The sequence below is a fragment of the Moschus berezovskii genome, chromosome X (genome assembly GCF_049115385.1).
Source record: "Moschus berezovskii isolate FMDL1 chromosome X, NW_MosBer_1.0, whole genome shotgun sequence".
Taxonomy (NCBI): Eukaryota; Metazoa; Chordata; class Mammalia; order Artiodactyla; family Moschidae; genus Moschus; species Moschus berezovskii.
Window position 1 is genome coordinate 95466874 of NC_142488.1, and position 24046 is coordinate 95490919.

Sequence of the window (24046 nt, forward strand, 5' to 3'; positions counted from 1 at the left end):
TCCAACCTCCCTGGTCTCATTTTGGCTCAGTTTTTTATTCCATTATGATTTCCTATCCTTTTCACACTAGTGTCCATTTGACCTTTCTAAACCAGAAATCTTTGAGAAACACTTTCTTGCTCTTTATTCTTCAATAGCTCCCTATTATCTTCACAAAAGAGACCACATTCCTTAAATTGACCTCCAAGAGATTTTCTGCTATGGCCCCTGCCAGTGCCTCCAGCCTCTTTCCACATTACTCTCCTTGCTCCCCTAAATGCATGCTGCATTTGAACAAGCTGATTCACCCACAGATCCCTGAACCCAATAACTCATCCTATCTAATGCTCTGTGCCTTTGTATATGCTGTTCCCTAGCCTTTAAATGGCACCCCACTCCAGTACTCTTGCCTGGAAAATCCCATGGATGGAGGAGCCTGGTGGGCTGCAGTCCATGGGGTCGCTAAGAGTCGGACACAACTGAGCGACTTCACTTTCACTTTTCATTTTTATGCATTGGAGAAGGAAATGGCAGCCCACTCCAGTGTTCTTGCCTGGAGAATCCCAGGGACGGGGGAGCCTGGTTGGCTGCCGTCTATGGGGTCACACAGAGTCGGACATGACTGAAGTGACGCAGCAGCAGCAGCAGCCTTTAAATGCCCTCCTCTGATCTCTTCCATCTGAGGTATCCCTACTCATCTGCCAAGACTAACAAGATATCATATTTTCTGTGAAACCTTCTCAAACCCATGTTACCCCAACACCCAGACAGATTTGGGTTCTCCATTAATGCATTGTATATAGCTCTATGTGTACTTGGAAGATTACATAGTGGGTTTTTTTTTTTTTTGGTCTGTTTCCCTCACAATTATATGAGTTTGAAGTCAAGGGTTACAATGTATTTCTCAATTAATAATACCAAGCTCACAGCATGAAAGGAAGGTGTTTGCTAGATAATTTTTGAAGTAGTGAGAACTTAAATTTTTTAAATTTTTAAAAATGTTTAAAATTTTCAATCACTCAATTGCAATGTTAGTTTCCACCAACTGTACTTACTTTGCAGGGGTTGTGTCAAGAGCGACTATACGATCAAGGTAAAAAGCATCCTTGCAATCTTTTCCTTTGCGAAGCATAGTGGCATGTCATCCTTAAAGCAAAGCTTTTAGGTAAAATAATTATGCATTCATGCAAGAGATGAGGCAATGAAGCTCAGAGAGGCCAAGTGACTTGCCAAAGTCTGTTAATGAGTTAGTAACAGGGCCAAAACCCTATTTCTCAGTTTTCCTATTGCTCAGTTTAATGTCTTATTTACTGGGCAAGGAATTTTTAAAGTCAGCTTCAAGGAGTCCTAGAACAGGCAGTCACCTTCCCCAATCCCCTCACATACACACAATATGCACATTTCAATGAGAGTAACTTTACTTTCAGCTGAAAATTTATTACACCATAATACTCACTTGGGATAGGAGTGGTTGGTGGGGGGGAGAGTTTATTGTTGCTTTTAAATTTTTGAAAACAACCTGCTGCTGCTGCTGCTAAGTCACTTCAGTCGTGTCCGACTCTGTGTGACCCCATAGACAGAAGCCCACCAGGCTCCCCCATCCCTGGGATTCTCCAGGCAAGGACACTGGAGTGGGTTGCCATTTCCTTCTCCAATGTGTGAAAGTGAAAAGTGAAAGTGAAGTCGCTCAGTCGTGTCCGACCCTTGGCGACCCCATGGACTGCAGCCTACCAGGCTCCTCCATCCATGGGATTTTCTAGGCAATAGTACTGGAGCGGCTTGCAAAAGACAGCCTTGACTATCAAGAGGGCAAGAACGCTTGGGACCTTTGGTCACAGCAACACATTTGCTATCTTGACTGCATTTACTGCTATTCCCACACAGAGAAACAATTGGCTCTTTTAGAGAACTAATCTCTCATGGGATTTCCCATAAGGCAACTGGGTTAACGGATCACAGTGTCTTAAAATTCTAGATCCTGGCATAAGAGAGCTAGTAGGGCCTTCCAGGACCATTTTGTCTTCGTCTGCTCACCAGACATCAGACTACACTGAAGGTCTAACAGGGCAAAGTCCAGGCTGTAAGTGTAACTCCTCCCCTGCTTTCTTTTGAAATTAGTTTGAAGCTATTAAGGAAAAAAATGGAATAGAAAAGGAGGGTTCAAAATGTGTCATAATTTATTAGCTTTACAGACTCACTTCTGAAACTGCTCTGACAAGTTGACTACAGGAAATTCAAGGCCAAAGAGTATCTGTAGCTGAGGAAACTCCCTGTGAGACCATTCAATCCCCAACCTCTGCCATGTTCATCTGTTTAGATGTCCAAAGTCCCAACAGAAAGAGAATAGCACAAATCTTGCCAACAGTTAGGATAGTACAGGTGTAAATGGTGCTGCCACGATCCAAATTCTACAAACTCAGGATGTCCTTGTCTTTGTGAACTTATCTGTGAAGCCCTTAGTCTTATACTTCTACCCTTTCCCTAATGGAAACATAACCTGTTATCACCATTTGATTAGCCTAAGCTTCAGGTCGGTCCTTTAAGGAAGGACATAATGTGATTTCTCGCTAATACATCATTATCCTTCTTTGAAATATACTCCACTGATTTTGGAGTTAACCTTTCTTGCCCCATCTCTTAGAATTTCAAATTCCAGGTATATGAACCCACTTCACACAAGGCCACCTAACAGAGTAGAACCATGAGCTATGGAAATTAATCTCATTCATGTCTATCTTCTACTTAAGTATTTCTCTCTCCCTAATATGCCAGTGGTAGATTCATTTTCAGAGTAAAGGATTCAAGGGGGAGAGAAAGGGTAAAAAATTATGACTATATCTTCCAAGCTTCACTGGTACCATGTTTGATGTTATCCTTCAACCAAGAGAAAACTAGTTAGGACTGTAGCTACAAAACAGTAGCTTTGCTTCCCTTTCTTGCCTGGAGAATCCCAGGGATGGGGGAGCCTGATGGGCTTCCATCTATGGGGTCGCACAGAGTCGGACACGACTGAAGTGACTTAGCAGCACTCTCCCTTGGAGTGGGGCCAGGGGCAGGGGTGCACTGTCTCTCTGACATCCCCATCTGCTATCTTCCTAACCACCTGGGAACCAAATCTAAGATAAAAGACATCATCCCCTGGCATTAACATCTACTCCTGGATGAAGGTGGGGGCTTTATGATGGTCTTTGGAAGGTTTCTTGGAGCCACATGTTTGTTTCAACTCCCTTCAGGGGGCAGGCCAGCTTAATTTTTATTGGGAAAACTAATTGCCTTTCCTGTGATTCCACTCTGTTTCACCCAAGAGGTGTACCTTGGAGGCCCATTTGCCTTATGAGGCTCAGCCTCATAAAGTTCAAGAATGGCTACTGCCCGAGTGCCCTTCCAGACATTCTTCACTCTGCTACTTAACCTCCTCCTTTAAGAATGAAAATCTAGTGTGGATTGACATCCATTCTTTGTGTCTCACTGAGTCCCCAGTTTTACAGAGGACCAACCCCTGAGATTCAGGTCCTCTGTAGGCTCTTAGTGCCCTAAAAAAATATCCCAAATTGACCTCAAGTAAGGCAAAGTGCTTCACTAGAAATTTGAAGCTATCAACTAAGTGATCAGTATGAAGGATTCACTCAACTGGAACCTCATTAAGGTAGGAATATGATCTTCATCTGTAGCTAAGGACACAGTATTTGCAACAATGGAGATGGGTGATAAACACCAGCCCAATGAACAAGCGCACATGTGAAAGAAAGTGCATTTGGCCCTACTGCCAAATCTCTCCGGTTGGAAGGACCAGTAAGTTTTCTTGTGTTTTGGAGGAGAGAGTGGTGTGGGGGAGCAGGTAAGGAGGGAATATGAGTCCACAAGATAATCAGGAGTCTGGAGTTCAGGGTAAGCTGGGGTTGGAGTTCTCTGTGTATTGTTTATTTGAACTATTTTTTTTTCAAAAGTCAGTGTTGGACTTCCCTGGCGGTCCAGTGGTTAAGACTCTGAGCTCCCAACATAGAGGGCACAGATTCGATCCCTGGTCAGATCCTGCATGCCACAGGGTATGGCCTTAAAACAAATTCAGTGTTATCTAATGATTCTTCATCCTATAATCAAAAACATTCCATAGATATGAAATAATCTCTTCAGTTGGCTTTCACCTACCTATATTGCCTCACACCCCTTGGATTCATTCATCAACTTTTGTGGAGCACCCACTACAATATGCCAGGCGCTGTACTAACTACAAGGGCAAACACAGTGAAGAAGAAACATGGCCCCTGCCCTCAGGGGGCTTATATTGTGGTGGAGGAGACAAACTTGTACTAAGTTAGTGGAGAAGAATAAAATGGAGAAAGTGTGGAAGTATTATGGAAATATAAAAGAGGGAGAACTGACCTGACTGTGGTAGAAGCTGGGGGAAGGGGTGTCATGGAATGCTTCCCTGAGATGGAGACACTTAAGATATGACCTGAGGGGAAAGTGAGAGGGAGGGACGCAAGAAGGACATAAAGGGAGGCCAGAGAGAACAAAGGGAGTTTTTAAAAGGGAAGCAATGTAACAGATTGGCACTTTGCAAAGAACATTCTGAGTTGCAGTGTGGGGAACAAATTGCAGGCAGGAGAAGTAGGACACTACCTGAAGATGGCGGCAACTTATAAAGAGGGAAGTAGTAGGTCCTAGGAGAGCATAAAAAAAAAATCTCACTTCACTTGGTCCTAGAGTTTAAGCGACATTTCAAGTGAGACTTGAAGGCTGGGGTAGGCATGAGGTGCTGGAGGGGTTGAAGAGTTGAAGAGAGTCTCTGGCACTGTGTAAGCTTCTGCTTTAGCCAAAGCAGTTCTCACAATTGCTAATGCTTTGGTCTCAACCTGGAATGCCGAGTGCCAGTTCCTTCTAGTCAAATCCTGTATATCTTTCCAGGCCCTCTCAAATCCCACCTTCTCTGCTCACACCCAGATATGGCTTCTCTTGCTTCTAAACCCCTATGCCATGTTTGTCACTTGGCGTTTAAAGATCCACTATTTAGTATTGTTACTTAACTTTACACATATCGGCAAACTCCTTGTAAGCTCCTGAAACTTATGAATAGTCTTCCATGACTTTGGCATCACCCAGGGTACCTAGCACAGTGATGAGCACATAAGGTACTCAATGAATGAATGAATGAGGCACTAGAGCCCCTACAGGGCTCCTTTAGTAATTCTCTATTATCTGTGAAGCTGATAAGGAAAAGGTCTTCTTTCCCTACAAGATTTCTGCTACTTGCCTCCAAAGACCTAAGATTCGAGATCGACAGCTCCTTCCCACTGGTCACTGCTTCTCACTCCCCTTCCAACACTGCCCCCTCTCCCACCACCACCACCTTCTATTGTTTCTTCTGTCTTCTGGTTGTCAGCCAGGATGAGAAAATGGCCTAGCTGTCCTCAGAGACTTACGCCAGCCTGGACTGCTCTGTGGTGCCATGAAGGGCTAGGACTTTTGTTTACAGCTGGGACCATGGCGAGGTGGTGAGCACAGCTGACAGCCCCACGCTGGAGCAAACATCAATCTTCCTCTGTCCTCTTAGCCAAGTTTCACAGACCAGCTCTATTGAAAACTGGCGGCACCCGCCTGGGTCTCACTGACATCCCACCCACCACTCTGGCCTGGGAGCAGCTGGGTGAATCTCAGCTTTGTACCTTTTAGGCACTGCCCTTGCTCTCTTCTCTGGCCCCAGCCTCTAATCATATTACCTCAAATTCAGGGCCTTGAAAGAACATGTACTCCCAGGCCCCCACACTCCAAACAATGTCCCACCCCTCCAGCCAAATACTCTGACTCCCACCAGTGTACCAACACCCTCATTGGCTCAGTCAGAGTTGAAACACAACAACAGCAAAAAGAACCAAACCACCCAGTTTTCAGTGTGTACGTTTATGGAGTCTGCCAAGTTTCCAAGTTGAGCAGACAAGGTTCCAGGCCCTTGGACATTCACATGCGTGTGTGATCTTTGCCTGAAGACAGCTTTCCCGCTTGTTTTAAAACCTGCAAATCAGATAGGGTCTGGGGCCTTTACAGAATATCCTTTGAAAGCCTAAGTAAGGTCCTCTTTGCACCAAATTCTGTTCCTTGGCCTCCTCCTTCCCTAGCACCTTTGCCCTCTCCAGCACTCACCTGGGGAGAGAATGAAGCCCTATCTCTTGACCCCAGGTTCCCTTTGCCTGTGTTTCTCTGCCTACTGGCTAACAGTTTTGACCAATTACCTGAGGCCCGTTTCCTGGTTTTCACCCTCTCCCCATTTCCAAAGGTCCACGGGAGATGATTCACTCCTCTCACTTGCAGTGGCTCATTACAGCAACATGTCTTTAGGGATCTGGCAGAGAGGGACTTCAGGCCAGAGGAGACTCCCCTTCTAGGAGACCTTCTCAGGATTTCCAGCAGAGAGGTCTTTTCAATCTAAAATAACCCCCTCCCCATTGGTGTCTTCCTACTAAAGTTTGTCATCCAATTATTACCTCAGATGTGTCTGACTCTTTGCAACCCCGTGAACTGTAAGCCCACCAGGCTCCTCTGTCCATGGGATTTCCCAGGCAAGAATACTGGAGTGGGTTGCCATTCCCTTCTCCAAGGGATCTTCCTGACCCAGGGATTGAATCAACATCTCCTGCATTGCGGGCATATTCTTTACCACTGCACTGTTGGAGAAGCCTATTATCCAAGCCCTTTGTTAACAGAAAAGAATCCCACGTGTATTCTCCTTCCCAGGGCTGACAGAGCACTTTTTAATTTTTTCTTTTTCTTTTAAACTATTTTATTGTAGAAACCTTCCCAAAAAACACCCAAAAGTAGTCTTTAAAATGACAGCTGAAATTTTCAAAAGGTATAGCTTTTATTACTCCCACTAAAATGAGGACTGTGGGTGCAGGTTATAAGCATGAACATAGTTATATTTGAAAAAGGACTCAAAGCATCCTCTTGAGGCAATGCTTAGATCATAGGACTCAGTGTACATTGGTGGAAATCAGTCCTCATCTATGTGTGGTTCACAAAAGCACACATTTTGGTGAATCACATGCTAAACTGTTGACTCAGGAAGGGGAAACCAAGAGATTATGGTGCAAGTGTGGCATCTGAAGGTCACTCAAGGACAACATTGATAAGATGCATGTTCTGTCATTTATAGTAACCTCTTTCTGCCACATTGATGGATTAGTTGAAGCAGAGGGGTTGTTGATTATGGAAGAGGAGAGGTATTAGAAGAGAATAGATAACCCCAAAAAGGATAAAACTTTCCCATGACTAGCTCCATCATTCACCCTGTCATGGGCTAGCAAACTAGACTGATCCAGACTAATTTGCTGAACTGGTTTTCTGAAATCCCTACGGAATGAGGTAGGTATAAATAGAAAAAACATTGTTATTAAATAAACACCATTTTGCTTAGCCTTGAAATATTGTTTTTTTTTTTTTACTTTTAATCATTCTTAAACAAACAAAAAAAACCACCCACTAAACCCCATGTGCTTAGCCGCTCAATTGTGTCCAACCTCTTGCAACCCCATGGACTGTAGCCTACCAGGCTCCTCTGTCCATGGGAATCCTCCAGGGAAGAATACTGGAGTTGATTGTCATGCCCTCCTCCAAGGGATCTTCCCAACCCAGGGCTTGAACCCAGATCTTCCACATTGCAGGTGAATTCTTTACCATCTGAGCCACCAGAACCCAGTAAGTTAGTCAGAACCAAATGAAAAAATACCAAATTAACCTTAGAATGGAGCAATTTCATCTAATACCCATAAGCCATGGGAAGATACTGGTGTCCCTCTTTATATTCCAGAAGAGACTGACCACTACCTTCCAGGCCTAGGAAGAGAACTAGGCTCTTCCAGACCTAGGTTAAGAGATTAGCCAAAGGGTAAGACAAGCAAGGCCAACTGATACCTTTGGGCAGGGCAGGTCCCACCCTGCACAAGGGTACCCAACTGAGAGGGAGCAAATGGAGGCTGAAATTCATTCTTCAACTGCCCTAGTGGCCTCCAACAACCCTGAGAAAGAAAAGCATTTTTCAAATTGTTCCTCTAGTGCGGCTACTTCTCTGCAAGTTGTCTGCCCCCAGGTGGCGCATGTTTCTAATTAGCACAAAGGCATCATATGAGCAAATAGTAGCCTTAAAAATTAACTTAGAGATCTTAGAGCCATCAGGTGTTGTGAAGGCTGCAACCATAAATAACCTTTGTCTGGCCTTGGGCCTTGAAACCAAACATTGACTGAAGCTATCTTTCCCTTCCTGTTAACGCAGACTGTGAAGACAGTAATTCAGCTGTAAAATGAAAAGGAAGAAAAGTAACTTGCATTTGCTGAAAATCTGAAACTCTATGAAGAGTCAGGAATCTGCTGAAGCTTCATCCCACTAGTAAGTGGAAGGGGCAGGAGACAATTCACCTTTGAGTGGGTACCATGACATAATAGGAAAAAACATGGGTTTTGGAGTCACGAGAGAGAACTCTGAATCTTTGCCCTGCTGTTAACTAGTTGGCAACTTGAAGTGAATATTTAACTTCTCTGGGCTTCAGTGAGGAGTCACAAAGATAATAGATGTAAAGAGCTGAGCATAGTGCTGCCTGGCACATATAAGGCATTCAGCTCCTAAGTCTTTTCTGCTACCACCCTGACTCTAAAGTTAATTCACACTATTCACACCATTGGCCTTTAGGACCTCATTCAATAGAGCATAAGGACGAGTCTGTGCTGTGCTGCTGTGCTCAGTCATGTCTGACTCTTTGTGACCCTGGGAGCTGTAGTCCACTAGGCTCTTCCGTCCATGGGATTTCCCAGGCAAGAATACATGGAGTGGGTTGCCATTTCCTCTGCCAAGGTATCTTCAAAACTCAGGGATCGAACCAACATCTCCTGAAATATCAGGCAGATTCTTTACCACTGAGCCACCTGGGAAGCCCCCAAGAATGGGTCTACCAGACAGAATATTGAAGTGAGAGTCAGGAGACATCGGTCCCAATGCCAGACACATCCCTTGATGTACACTGGGTAAGTTACTCCCCTCTCCTGATCCCATCAATAAAACAAGAGAACACGTCTAGCTCTGATGCTGAAAGGCAAGAGCAGAGGAAATTACTTTTCTTGAGCACCTGCCATGATATACGCACCAAGTTAGGCCCTTTTGCATACCTTATATACATATGCTAAATCAGCACTGTCCCATAAAAATTTCTGATGTTGGGAATGTTCTGTATCTGACAATATCTAATTTGGTACTAACACTATCCATAAGTATCTACTGAGCCCTTGAAATGTGGATAGTGCAGCTGAGGAACTAAATTTTTTATTTTACTTAAATTTAACTAATTCAGATATAAATACCCATATATTTAGACAGTGGTTACTGTATTAGATACTGCAGCTCTAAGATAATGAAGCAGGAATATTTGTTCCCATTTACTGTATATTGAAACTGGGGCTTATAAAAATTTAAGAATTTGCTGAAAGTAACATAAATAGGAAACAAACCAGATTCAAAACCAAGCAGTAGAAAGTTTAGCAGCTTAGTATTGTCAGATACACCAGGAATTACCCAGGCTCCACTACTCACAAGTTATATAACCAAAGAGAAATAATTGTAGTCTCTAGAACTCACTTTGCTCATCTATAAAATAGGGATAATCATCACCTAATTTATAGGCTTATTGTTGAAATTAATAGGTTAGAGCTATATAGAGTGTGGCTTTCAGCACCTGTGTTTCCTCACCACCCTTTTACCTCAGCCCCACATAGAAGAGGTTTAGACATAAACTAAAAAAGATAACTGTAAGGTAGAGGGGGCATTTGGGAAAAATAAAAGCAAGATAGGAAACACTTATGAGCTTTCATATATTATCTTTTTAGAATGGAGTTGAGGGAAGGTATGAAATCATCAAACTACTTCCACTTATTTGGTTTGCTTCCCTGCCCTATTCTTGATACTCCAGTCAATGTTAGCTAAGGCAGGGAACAAGGTATATATAATGTATTTTGAGGCCCAGAAAGACAAGATAATGCAGTTGAACAACACAGTACTGTCAAGGGCATGGGCTCAAAGGGCAGGTAAAGTTCAATCCTGGTTCCCAAACTTTTGTATGCACAAAATAATAGACACCACTTCACAACAGTCTTTCATCTGTGAAACAGGACAGGTAACATGCAGTGTGTCTCAATAAAAAACATATACGTTTATTATTTTGCTTTACATTCTGTAGCACCCTCTAGTGGAGTGTACAAAAATAAGCATTATATTTCTGCTCTCCAAAGCACACTTCTAAGTGTGCACTGGAATCACCAGAACAGTTTGTTATAACACATACAACCAAACCCTACCAACTACTAGAATTTCTGATTAATTAGTTTGGAGGTGAGAATCTAAATTTCTGACAATTCCCCAAAAGGTGATGCTATTGGTGTGTCTGGAAAACACTTTGAGAACCTCTGCTCTAAATCTGCCCCTCCCCAATGTGTGCACATGAGTGCCCAGAAACACACATATGCACACACGCACAAACGTACAGAATCTATAACTGAAATAAGTATAACTTGTATTGTTTGATTTTATTAGTATGTCTCTAACAAGGATTTTGTGAAGAATTAAAGAATATCATGTGATATATGACACAACATCTAAAATATAGAAAGCATGCAAAAAAACTGAGGATCACAGAACATAAATCCCAGGTTCTCAGAACTAGTAAGTGGTGGAATTGGGTTTAAAATTAGGCCTCTAGGGATGGGATGGGGAGGGAGGTGGGAGGGGGGTTCAAGATGAGGAACACATGTACACCCGGGGCGGATTCATGTCAATGTATGGCAAAACCAACTAATATTGTAAAGTAATTAGCCTCCAATAAAAAAAAAATTCTTCCTGAAAAATAAAATAAAATAGCTTTCCACTGCAAAAAATAAAAATAAAATTATCAGAAAAATTTGGACAAAAAAAATAAAATTAGGCCTCTAAACTCCAAAAACATAATAAAGTTTAACAGTACTACTACAGAAGACAGGGTGAAAACACACATATCTAATCATAATTTCAAAAGTTAAAAGAAGATCAGTTTTCAATTCCAGGGTCCAAGTCCAGTAAAGACAAATGTCTGTACTGACTAGACAAACCACCTGTGTTTTCCCTGCAGCAGGGCAGGGGTCGGGGTGAGGCGGTAAAGCGGGGCAGGTGGCAGCACTTGAAAAGATCCTAACCCCACAGAAAGGGTTAGAATCTTCGTATCTTCCTCGGCATCAGTGCTTGGGGTCATTCATCAATTCTAACTGTCTGACCCCCAAAAAACGCAAGAAGAAAGAGATGGGAGGGGGGAATTTTTTTCTTAAGGAGGAAAGAAGTAAAGAAAGGAGGTAAAACATTTGAATAGAGCCCTACCTGGTAGGGCTATTAAGAAGTTAATTTGATTTTTCTCGAGAAATGAAAGATACATATGACCTTTATAGATTGGAAAGTTCAGCAAATCAGAAAAAAAAAAAAAAAGATGGGGGAATCCCATAATTCCAGGGACCAAACAGCCAATCCTTTGCTGGAATTTGGCGGCATCTAGTGGCAAACTCAAAAGGTATAAACCTCACACGGAGAACTTTCTGGAAAATTAAAGTGAGTGCATACTGGCGTTAAGAGAACTCTGCCTGGAAATCAGAACAAGCAGGTAAGAGAGCCTCAGCCCCCACAGAAATTCCGAGTCCCTAGTGGAGGGGAAGTCTGTTGTGTACAGATACTCTCAGCAAAAAATTGTTTGTGCCAGAACTGGACGTAACTTGGGGGTGGGGGAGGGACGGGGGAAGGAGCGGGGGTTGGGGGAAGAAGGCTATTAGGGAACAGCAAAGCTGCTTTTTGGAACTGCTAATAAGCGAATGGGGGATTTGGTTGTTAACCGCTGCTGGGCTACAGCTTAGAACGGGATTTTTGATTCGGAGATAGACGTGGGAAGAAAGTGTATTTTTAGGGTTTAAAATTAAATCGATAGGGGAGACCGAAGTATTTCTAGAGAAAACCCTTTATCTCAGTGATGGTCGCCATGACTTAACTGCTTAATTTTCCTTTTCATAAGAATAATTTTCAAACATAAATAAAGCAGAAAAATGATCCGTAGAGAACGCGCGCGCGCACGCGTGCACACACGCGCACGCAACCGCCCCAGAACACACACCAGCCCAGACGCTAGAGGCGCGCGCCTGCGCACAACAGCCACCTCCAGCGCCACGAGGCCTGGCGTTTGCGCACACGCCAACGCCAAGGCCACGCGGACTCGCTTGCGCACAGGAGCTCTGACGCCGCGCGCCCGCAGTACCCCCCCACCCCCAACTCGCACACACATCAAAACCCCCAGTCGACCTTGATTTATTTTTTTCCTCCAGGAGTTGTGCAAGAGGTTCGGGGGCGTGGCCGTAGATTTGACCTAGCGCTTCCCCACTCGCGGGAACCTTAGCTCATTTCCGCCCGTCCTGTTTCCGCAGGCCACGTAGACACTTCCTTTCCCAGTGGGGTGGGGGGGGGAGGGAACCCACAATGCCTCCCTGCAGGAAAAAAATAAAAAAAGAAAGAAACCTCTAGACAGGGGAACTCTGGGTCGTGAAAGTGGGCCACGTGAACACTCTGCCCTATAGACTTATGACCCAACCGCTGTCGCGCTTTTGGAGGGCGGGCTGAAAACCTAAGAGGGCGAACGTCATTGGTCAGAGCCTTCACTAAAGGAGAAAGGTGATTGGTTTCCTTCAAGCCTTAACGGTGAAGAAGCACCCGCCTTTACTGCGGCGGAGTGTCGTTGCTGACGTGGTGAGCTTCATCCAATCATTTGGTTATAGAACATTCTAAAACTTAGATGAGACGATTGTGATTGGCTATAGGGCATAAGCCCGCCTCCAGGATGACGTGTCTGCGTATGGATATCAGTTGCCAGAGAAACCTGGCTTTACTATGGCGGTTGGAGAGTCGGCAGTGAGCACACGTCGTCTGTCGGAAAGAACTGGATCCTCGTTTCAGGTTTCGGGGTGGGGGTGGGGAGAAAGGGTTGAGGATTTCCTCTTATCGTAGCGTATACAGACAAGATTAATCAATGGCTTTACAATCGGGCAGAATTAGATTCGAATTCCTACTCGCCAACGCCCAGCTTGGGCTGACTGTTCTCTTTCTGTGTCTCGGTTTCCATGTTTGTAAAATGGTGATAATAATAGTATCTGCCTCAGAGACTTGTGCCTCATAGCCGTGTGCTGTATATTAGAGCGTAAAATATACGACTGCTAGGTAATGTAATACGTATAATAACTTAATACGCAGCGTGGCTTCGGAAGATATTAGCTATTACTGTGGAGAGAAAAACCCGCGTAATAGACTGAGGAAAACGTAAAATTATGTGAAGTCGTTCCTTACAGTGCTATTCTTATCACCTCCTTCTGTAAAAGAAATTCGAGATACAAAAGAGACGTATCAGTCTTTACCAATGAAATAATTTATTTGGCAGTTACCTCAAAATAGCGGGGATTGGAATTTTCCGTATTGAAAAGTTAAAAAAAAAAAAGCGGGGGTGGGGAGAAACGGAGAACGAGGAATGAGAGCTAGCTGGAGATGAACCACATGCGATGAGTAGGCCTTGTTTGAATCCTGATTCGGGGACACCAACTATAAAAAAAATTCTTAAAGATGCATCAGGAAATTTTTTAAAAACGGATTAGATATTTGATTTTCCTTAAGGAATTAATGACGATGTTTTAGACGTTACAATGATATTGTGGTTATGTTTTCAAATTGCCTGTAGCTTATAGAAATAATATACGAAAATACGAATTAAACAATAAAAGCATTCAGACTGGCTTCAAAATACCTTGACGTCTAGGATTTGCTTCAGAATTAGCTCAGCCGTAAGGGGAAGTGGCGAGGGGCATAGATAAAACAAAATTGGCACTAAATTAATCGTTTAAGCTGAGTGATGAGCGTATGGGATTCTTTGTATTGTTCTGTCTTCCTTGGTATATGTTTGAATTTTTCCATAATAAAATACAGAGAGTCAGCTATTCAGTGCTCTTGAGAAAAACAAGGGGGGGGGCGGCGAGCAGTGGGTGGGGTTACAGATAAAACAAGATGGCCTTCAGTTGGTAATTGTTGAAGCTGGATGATAGATTCGCAAAGGTTTATATTATTCCCCTACATTTTTATCCATTTGAAATTATCCTTAGTAAAACTTAGAAAAAAGCAAAAACAAATTATCGGAAATCATGGTAAATGTACAATAAGGTAAATTTGAAAATGTAGCCACGAGAAGGGGAAAAAACTTGTACGTTTTTTATCAGCTTTGGTGTCCTTTGTGTATGATAAAATGCATTGAAGGAAAACAAAACGTTCATCTCATATATTTGTTTTATGTCCTTTGCTGTCCCCTTGTTTGACCTTCTAGACTACCATCAGAAAATCTAAGTTTGCTGTGTAGTGAGGATCAGGTCTGATCCTGATTGCAGAACAATCCTCATTACAGAATCTTGGGTAAGTGCCTCCCTTCTCCTGGCCTCAGTTCTCAAACAAGATAATTCCACATAACCTTCCTAACTGTCTAGGAATATTTTGAGGATTAATAAGGGCCTGTCGAGGAAAGCACCTACATTCTAAGAATGGAAGGATGGAGCTAAGTCCATCTGTGCTTTCAGTGTAGAAAGTGCCTAAACATCAGTGGGCCCTGTAATTCCTTGGTAAAGGATACTCTCTAATTGATCCCCTATAGTTAGAGCCATGCATCTACAAATTTTTTTTAAGTTTATGGCATTCCATATGCAGCATAATTTAGTGGTCAAGAGCAAATACTGATTTCCTGAATTTAAATCCTGGTTCTGCCACTTACTGTAGGATCCTGGGCAGAATACTTACTCACTTTGTCTCTAAAGTTCCTCATCTGTAAAATAAAGGTAATAATGGTTCCTACTTCATTGGATTATTGAGGAAATTCCATGTAAATTGTTTGGCACATATAAGTAGTTGATTTAATTCATCATTATGACTAATAGTCTCTCTGGTACATCCTGTTTTACACACTTGTGCATATGCACATATGCACATACATGCTAATAAAAGCAATAGATACCTTTTTGGAGTTGTTAATAATAATACTGTTGGTTTCTCTCCTGATTTTCCAGAAGCAGCGGTTACTACTAGAACTGAATTCTGAAATTATAACTTCTGACTTACCCTAACACTCTAGAAAGGTATTGAGTATGTTGATTATACTTATTTATAAGGGAGTTTCTAGGAACTGTAATTTTAACTAACAAATCAAAAGCATATTCAGTCTGCTAACAGGTTTTATATTATTCCTCTTTTGTCTCAGACTCAAAAAATAAAATGTTAAACATAAAGAAATGTTCCAAGATCCAGAATTGATATAAATGTAACTGACATGGTGTATATGCATTTAAAGATTTATTCCAACAAACCACTGGATTTGTTCACATTCATTTCTGACACAGTCATACACAAAAATGTCAGTAAATGGAGTCTGTATTCCTGAATAGACCATCATTTGTGTGAGGAGATGAAAGAAGGTTTTTCAGTCTCTTGACAGCTTTATTTTTCCATGGAGTCACTATATTTTCCTTTCTACTTTTTTTTTTCTTTCTGAAAGCTAAGTTGCAGAGGAGGGCACACTGCCCTGGTGGGAAAGATGCAATAGATTGGAAGGGGGAGGGCCCAGAACCCCTTTATGGGAGGCTATTTGGAGAATGATTAAAGGTGAAAAAGGGAGAGGTGGACTGTTAGGTCAGTAGCAGCCCAGAGAAGGCAAGGGTCAAGGTAACCTGAAGGAGCCTCAAGGAGGAAAAGGACCTTGACCTGGGCCTCCAAGGATGGACAGAATCTATAAGGGGAGAAGGAAACCAGTTCAAATGGTATACAAACAAAGTATATGATATACAATGCTTAAGTCCAGCTGTATGTTAGAATCATGAATAAGAATAGATCGGAAAATTAATAAGGATTTTAAATATGCATATTTTAGTGTAAATCTTTAGTCACTTAATTGATATGTGAATCAGTCTCATAATATAAAAAGCTGAAATATTACAGAGTAGGCCCAGGTTTCCTTTTCTCACGCCCCCATTTCTCTTACTCTCCCCAGAGTTAACCACTATATTATCAGTTCTATTTCCTTCTAGATCTCTAAATTATGTACCTGTTTAAAATGTATATGGATATATATATAAAAATATTCTTTGGTGTTTTCTTTTACATAAATATGATATCATAGATATTGTTTTACAACTTGCCTTGGCTGTCTTCATGTCCATTATAGAGTTGTTTGATTCCATTCACAGTGGCATTCCTTTAACTAGTATGATAGTCCATATAAAGGGTAAACCATGTTTTGTTTCGCCAAATCACTATTGATAGTCCTCCAGGTTGACTCCAGTGGTTTTCTGTTTCATTTATACTGCACCAAACATCCTTGGAACCCCTTTACAAGTGTTAATTCCAGGGCAATACTTATGTCTTTAAATTATGATTATTAAACCAGTGTTGATACTGGTGGGAGAAGAGACATCATTATGACAGACTAGATGACCTAGAAACAGTGATACCTTTAAAAATGGAACAATCAAAATTCATTGGAAACTAAGTACCTTTAAAGACCCATATGATTTAGAATGTTATAAATCAATTCAAATCAGTGGGAAAAGGATAGGCTCTATTAATTAGAAAAAATTAGGCATAATATTTGGAAGAAATTATAAAATACTGAGAGATAATACAGGAAGTCATTTAGAATATTGATTTGGGAGCATTTTCTCCAGGCATGACTTGCCAAAGTTCACAAAGGGAGAAGTTGACACATTTGTGTTTTTATACACAGACAGTGACCCACTTAGAAGAATAATGACGGTTTGGAAAAAATATTTCTAACATAAAAAAAAACCTAGTGTTTAATTATTAGAAGTCAATAAAATGCAAAACAGCATAATAGAAACGGGGACAAAATATATAAAAAACGGATACGTACAAATATCTGAACATATGCTCAATATCACACAAATTCAAATAAAAATATCTTCCTACATATTAGATTCCCCGCCCTCTTTTTTTTCCAAAAAGATGCTTATCCAGTGTTGCTGAAGTTGTGGGTGAATAAACAACATTTTTGCTGGGAGAGTACAAATTAAAACATTTCACAAATTAAATTTACCTCTTAAGTCATCAGAGTTGTAAATAAGCAAATCCTTTGAGCAGTTGAGAATGCCCTTCTGAATACTTACCTAATATGCTAATTTATCTGTACACTGATACCTGTTAACAACATTTCTGTAATAATGAAGTGTTGGAAACGGCCTAAATGTTCATTTATATGGGACTGGTTAAATTATACTATGTGGAGATTGTAGAATGATGTGGGGTGTTAAAAGAATGAGCTAAGTATGTGGCCATAGATGCCTGTAATAAAGGGAGAAAACGTGAGGGGCAGTATGTGTCTCACCTTTGTCAAGACAAAGTAAATCCATGACACATAATCACAATAAGTACATAACAGACACATGGTTAGTTTTAAAAGTAGGTTTCTGTGTGAATGTGTACATACAAAGATTTGAAGATATATTCTGAGATCGGGGAGGGGAGGTGGTAAGAGGATGCCCATATCTTTATATATTTTGGTATTTATAATTATGTAATAGTTTCATGATTATGTAAAGGAACTATTACTCAAATGCTACCATGAAATTAATTACTTGGGAATATAGATTTTCAGTTCACAACTTAAATAGTTTTTGGGTGGGTTGAGAAATTAATATATTAAAAAACCCATTAAAATGTCATCGATTTTTAAGCTTAATGGAAAAACCACATATTTCATCATAAACATCTTTAAAATCTCATCAGGCACTGGGGGAAATATTTGCCCAGATATGACAATTGATAAGCAGCTATAAAAACTCTTCTAAGAACCGACTCAAAAGAGGACATGTAAAATACAACTGGCCAGGAAACATTTTTTTTTTAAATAAAGATGGCTAATAAAAGAAATCCAAGCACCTATTTTCCTTATCAGGTTACAGTGCAGACCAGAGTTGTGAGTTTGAAAATTGGTACAACTTGTGAGGGAAGTAATTTGGCAGCATATTACCTTTTAACCTACTAAATCCACATCTGGGGGTAAAACTTTTAATTACAGCATAAATTGAGGAGGAGGATCACTTTGCAGAAAGGGTGGTTAAGTAAAGTATGCCTGTTTGGTTTCATCTCATACAGCTCTCAAGATGTATGCATATTCCAACCTTACTAACATGGGGAAATGATCTGTCAAAATAGTAAGGTTTTAAATATCTAAGGTTTGATACCAAGTTGAGGTTACCTTCAAGTATTTACACAGAAATGGAAGATAGAAAACTAAGGCAAACATGAACGTGTTTTCTCTGGCATACCCTAGAACTGACATGTAGGGAACAAATGGGAAAATATTTGATGACCATCATTCTTAATTTGTGCTTCCATTTTTCCCATGTGTTGAATCACTGATTCACTAATACATACCCAGAAGGGACCTAAGTGCTGCTGCAGAAAGTGAGAGATATGTATTACACAAAGCTTAATGGCAAGTGGAGATTAGTGATGTAGTTCCATAAGCAGAGCAGGTGAAACATTTAAGTAAATACTAAGTCGTGGAGTACTGACAGTTCATATGGTATCAGAGATGGGGCTAGAGTAGTTAGGAAATTCAGTGGGTCTTTTCCTGGTAGGTAGAAGGGAGGAAGCATGATGCAAGTAACAAGTAGGTACACCAAGCCAGTAAACAAAATTAAACTCAGAAACTGGCAGATTCAGTTTTAAAACAGCTCAAAGCAATGTGTAGTGCTAATGTTTTTAATGAGAAATATCCACAGCACGTATGTCACCAAGTGATGGAGTGCTGTAAACTTCTAGCAAGGGAGGTGCAAAGTGCAGTGACTCTAATAATAAGTTTGTATTACAAGTAGGAGACAGACAAAAGGATGTTTTATCCTCCCTTTGATATCTGGCTTCTGACTCCAGGTAGTAATAGTTGCTTGATCTGTGGGATACTCAGATGAAAATAAAGGTACTGAGACCATTCTAAGAAAGGCTGCTTCCTTGGCTTTATTCAGTCTGAGTACAAACCTGGGTATTTTCCTGACCAATGTCAGACATTTCATTCAACTTTGGACTTGATGTGAATAATAGAATTTGTAAAGAATGATGAAACTCACCCACTTAATGAAAACCATGTAGAAATCCTTATGGTTTTCTTTGCATAAATAAATGTAACCAATGCCAAGAATATATACAGGAGGTTCAGCAGGCATTCTTAGCTTCCTCAGTAAGGAATTGCTGATGACCAGTGTGACGTCCAAAAGACTTCTCTGCAGCCTTGCTCCACTTCTGTGTGTTTTACAGTCTGCTTGGCACTGGACCATCTTGCTTTTTTTAGTTGGTATTTTAACTGTCCCCTTGTTTGTGGAAGCTCTGCCCATTATTCCTCAGGTAGGTTTTCTGGATATCACCTCTATTACTTAACTAAACTCTGATATCCTCACATACTGTGTTCCCTCTGTCCCAGTTATAGTAAAATATTTGTAATCTTAGCTTATGATGTAATACCATAAAACACTAACCACATCTGATCCTTAACAGGATGTGTCTGTATATCCCTCTCAGCCAGAAGGTTCTGATTCCTACAGGGTCAGTGTCTGTATTCACAAATTTTGATGCTGAGGAGCACCTTTGCTCGGATTTCTGCTGAGAGCTTTGTGTTCTGTCAGAGGAAATCATATGCTTAGTGATAGCACCCAGGCCTCTTGCCAATAACTGACTTGCCTGATTCAGGGCTCTAGTTTTCTAGTATTACTTACTTCATTTCCCCTTCAGGGATTCCCTGACACCTGCTCACATAATCTCAGGGGGGCTAGCAGTTGGCAAAAGGGCTTTTTCTATGGGTTAAAATTGTGGTTACTAGAGAAACCTGGTTTCAGGCTTGTCCACCATCATATCTCATTCCCAGAGGGTACCCTGGTTTTAATGGCCTGGTATTTATTCATCTAGATACTTTCTGATGTACTTTTATACACATCAGTTTAAAACAGGGAAGTTGGACCTCACTGTTCATAAGAACTGTCTAAAACATGCTTATTTCTCCACTTGGGCTATCTCTGGGATCCTGTTGTACATATTACATTACACAACTTGTCTGTTTACCTAATAGTGTATAATTGAACATCATCCCATGTCAGTACATGAATCTGCTTAATTCATTTGCATGTTCTTCCATGGTGTGCATACGTCATACTTTCTATTGTCATTTCCCTATTGAAGAATGTTTAGGTGTTTCCAGTTCTTCAGTATTACAAACACCACTGCAACGAACATCCTTGTATCCTTATTCACATATGCAGATACTCCTGTAAGGTACTGTGTTGGCTGTTCAGCCACATCGTATTTATGAAATTCTTACCTAGGGGTAATTCGCCACACTCCATAGATGAAAGAGGCCAAGAAAGCTTAACATATCTTGCCCAGAGCCTCACAACCCATAAATGACAGCCTAACTGAAGTAGAAATATGTCTTAACAGCAGAACCCATGTGTTTTCTCTGATATCACAATTGTAAACCACATGTTTTAAAGTTAGATTATATTTTCTTTTTCCTGGGTTTCACAAAAGGTCATTGTTGATGCCTGCTTTCCCTTTCTAGGTTGTGTCTCTCACCTCATCTCCACGACCATCCCAGAAGATCTATAAGATTCCATCTGGGAAAACACTAAGAGTTCTTGGCAGGGAAAGAAGAGGATTGCGTAAGTCAAAGGACTTGTTTAATCGGTCATTCCGTAAGAATCATAGAACACTGTTGTTTTCATCTTTATCTCACTAACCCTCTCTGCTGCATTTTACAGTGTAAATCATCTTTTTCTTTGAAATTCTCAACTTTTTTGGATTCCAAAATAACTGTCTTAATTCTCCTATGGCTGCTCTGACCATTTTTGCTTGTGGGGTTTTTTTTGGGGGGGAGTGTTTGGTAGTCTTTCTCTCTGCTCATCCCTTAAGTATATTTCTTTCTTAGGTTTGTCCAGAATTCTAGACTTGTTCGGTTCTTCCTCTATCCTCCATGAACGATTTCTATTCCTATCTATATGATGATTACACTCAGGTCTCCATTTCTGCTTCTGACCTCTCACCTAAGTTAAAGTTACATGTTTAACTGCATACCTCACACTTACTAGGTCTATGCCAAACTTCTTTCCTCTCCAGTCTGTTTCCTCTTCTAGATGCAGTCTTATTTGGCGATAATACTATGACCTAATCACCCATTCTCAAAACCCTGGCAGTCATCACTGACTTTATCCCTCACCAATTTATCACCTCCAACAAGCTATCGCTGAAAGTAGCATTAGGTACCATTTCTTATTTTCTCCAAAAATATCCTGTGTTTATATAACTATCACTGTACTAATCTTGTTGTTTCATAATTGTCACTTTAGATATTCGAATCCCTAATACCTAGCATAATATCTGTTCTAAAGTACATAAGCAGTAATATATGAAGACTAACTTGAATGAATTAATTAACTTGTTTGCTATTTTATTACTAATTCCAAACTAACCATTAAAAAATAGTGCTTTACTAATTCATTAATTACCCAGACCTAAAATTGTAGGGCCACCTTTGACTCCTGTCTCGCCTTCATTTACCAAGTTCTATATTCACTTTCTCTTGACTGTCATCAGCCTAGTTCAGGCCTGCCTGGACTTAACACAAAAACCTTTGCTGGTACGCATTTTGCTTCCAGGCAGCTAAATTAATCTTTCTTGTTTCTTTTGTCTTGTCATTTTTCCTGTTCAGAAATCCTGAATTTCACCTCCACTGCTTTTTGTAGTTTAATTCAATCTTTCTCTGAAATTATATTCCTGTCTTTTGAGTGACATCAAAAAACTAATTTATGGGCAGGTCTAATGAGTGACTGGGTAGGCTGAGAGTAGTGGGTGGGGGTAGTGAGGATCAGAGAGCGAGCAAAGAGGTAGTAAGTCACTAGCAATTAATTGGTTGGCCCTGAAATAGGATTTGAAATCCAGATTCCAAGAGAGTAGTGTGTGTTGTACTTTAATAGGCCTTTGGAAGCACACTGTGTTCAAGGTCTCCATAGGAAACAACCAAATAAAATGTTTTATATATTACAGTGGTTGGAATAAAAACAGGGTTGAATGAGTTCCAGAAAGCAGGGTTCTCAAGCCCGTGGACACCAATCTGCCGAAGAAGACAATTTCAAAAAACCAACTAGAAGCAATATGCAAAGAAGTAAGATGAGAGGGTCCTCTGGAAAGAAGACAGCTGGTCCCCAGCAGAAGAATCTGGAAGCAGCACCCCCAGGCAGATGGGGGGGTCGCTCTGCTGAGAACCCCCCATCAGTGTCGGTGAGGAAGACCAGAAAGAACAAACAGAAGACCCCTGGGAACGGAGATGGTGGCAGCACCAGCGAAGCACCCCAACCACCTCGGAAGAAAAGGGCCAGGGCAGACCCCACAGTTGAAAGTGAGGATGCTTTTAAGAATAGAATGGAAGTTAAGGTGAAGATTCCAGAAGAATTAAAACCATGGCTTGTTGAGGACTGGGACTTAGTCACCAGGCAGAAGCAACTATTCCAACTCCCAGCCAAGAAAAACGTGGATGCTATTTTGGAAGAATATGCCAACTGCAAAAGATCGCAAGGCAATGTTGACAACAAGGAGTATGCAGTTAATGAGGTGGTGGGAGGGATAAAAGAGTATTTCAATGTGATGTTGGGCACCCAGCTGCTCTACAAATTTGAGAGGCCCCAGTATGCCGAAATTCTCTTGGCTCACCCTGATGCGCCAATGTCCCAGGTTTATGGGGCACCACATCTCCTGAGATTATTTGTAAGAATTGGGGCAATGTTGGCATACACGCCCCTTGATGAGAAGAGCCTTGCATTATTGTTGGGCTATTTGCATGATTTCCTGAAATACCTGGCAAAAAATGCTGCGTCTTTGTTCACTGCCAGCGATTATAAAGTGGCTTCTGCTGAGTACCACCGCAAAGCCCTGTGAGGGTCTACTGACCACTCACTGTTACGTCTGGTATCTGTAAACGCTCTTTTTTTTTCTTAGTCTTTTTCTTGTATAATTGATACTCTTTAAAATCGTTAATGCATAACAGGGCTTATGTTTCAGTTTTCTGTTTTCTCCTAAACAGAAAATAAAAGGAGTGTAAGCTCCTTTTCTCATTTCAAAGTTGCTACCAGTGTATGCAGTAATTAGACAAAGAAGAAACATTCAGTAGAACATTTTATTGCCTAGTTGACAACATTGCTTGAATGCTGGTGGTTCTATCCCTTTGACACTACACAATTTTCTAATATGTGTTAATGCTACGTGAAAAATGCCCTGATTCCTAGTGCCAAAGTTTCAACTTAATGTATATTCCCGAAAAACCCATGCCTTTGTGCTTTTTTTTTTTATGGTGCTTGAAGTAAAACAGCCCATCCTCTGCAAGTCCATCTATGTTGTTCCTTAGGCATTCATTCTATCTTTGCTCAAGTTGTTGAAGGATGGTGGTTTGTTTCATGGTTTTTGTATTTGAGTCTAATGCACGTTCTAACATGATAGAGGCAATGCATTATTGTGTAGCCATGATTTTCCGGAGAGGTTGATATTTTAGGAATCGTATTTCAGATCTTAAATAAAATTTGTTTCTAAATTTCAAAGCAAGCAATTTGCAGTGTGTCTTTAATGTTGCTGAGCCTGAGAAGTTAGCAGGCTCAGGAAAGATCTAGGTGGTACTAAGGGAGACAGTTCCAACTCCTAGTGAAAGAATTCCTTTTATTGTTGGGTATAGCAGCTGGGAGTGCACCCTGCCAGGTCAGCTCCCCTTTTCTCCCCTCTGTGTGGCTGCTCAGGGTGGGATTGCTTTCTACTGATGCTTATAAGAGCCACTTTTGTTCCTGAGGCCCCTTGTCTCTATGAGTTGGGCTGGTATAATAGGATATTTAATGGATACTGCAACACTCCTTCGGAGAAGGCAATGGCAAGCCACTCCAGTACTCTTGCTTGGAAAATCCCATG

General features: G+C 41.1%; 1 protein-coding gene across 4 annotated transcripts; it reads left to right on the plus strand.

Moving 5' to 3' along the window:
* Positions 1-11525: 11525 nt before the first annotated feature.
* MORF4L2 (mortality factor 4 like 2) lies at positions 11526-23692 on the plus strand. Of its 4 annotated transcripts, none has more exons than XM_055438278.2 (5): positions 11526-11639; positions 14382-14467; positions 15112-15180; positions 20664-20763; positions 22145-23692. In XM_055438278.2, the coding sequence occupies exon 5, from the start codon at positions 22169-22171 to the stop codon at positions 23030-23032; it is 864 nt and encodes a 287-aa protein (XP_055294253.1). In that variant the 5' UTR covers positions 11526-11639; positions 14382-14467; positions 15112-15180; positions 20664-20763; positions 22145-22168; the 3' UTR covers positions 23033-23692. The 4 variants fall into 4 exon arrangements, with proteins under 4 accessions (XP_055294253.1, XP_055294256.1, XP_055294252.1 ...); XM_055438277.2 differs by lacking the exon at positions 11526-11639 and adding an exon at positions 12823-12973; XM_055438281.2 differs by lacking the exon at positions 15112-15180.
* The last annotated feature ends 354 nt before the right edge of the window (positions 23693-24046 follow it).

Excerpts from the sequence above, each read along its gene's own strand:
- MORF4L2 (XM_055438278.2), top strand. The coding sequence starts at position 22,169 with ATGAGTTCCAGAAAGCAGGGTTCTCAAGCCCGTGGACACCAATCTGCC.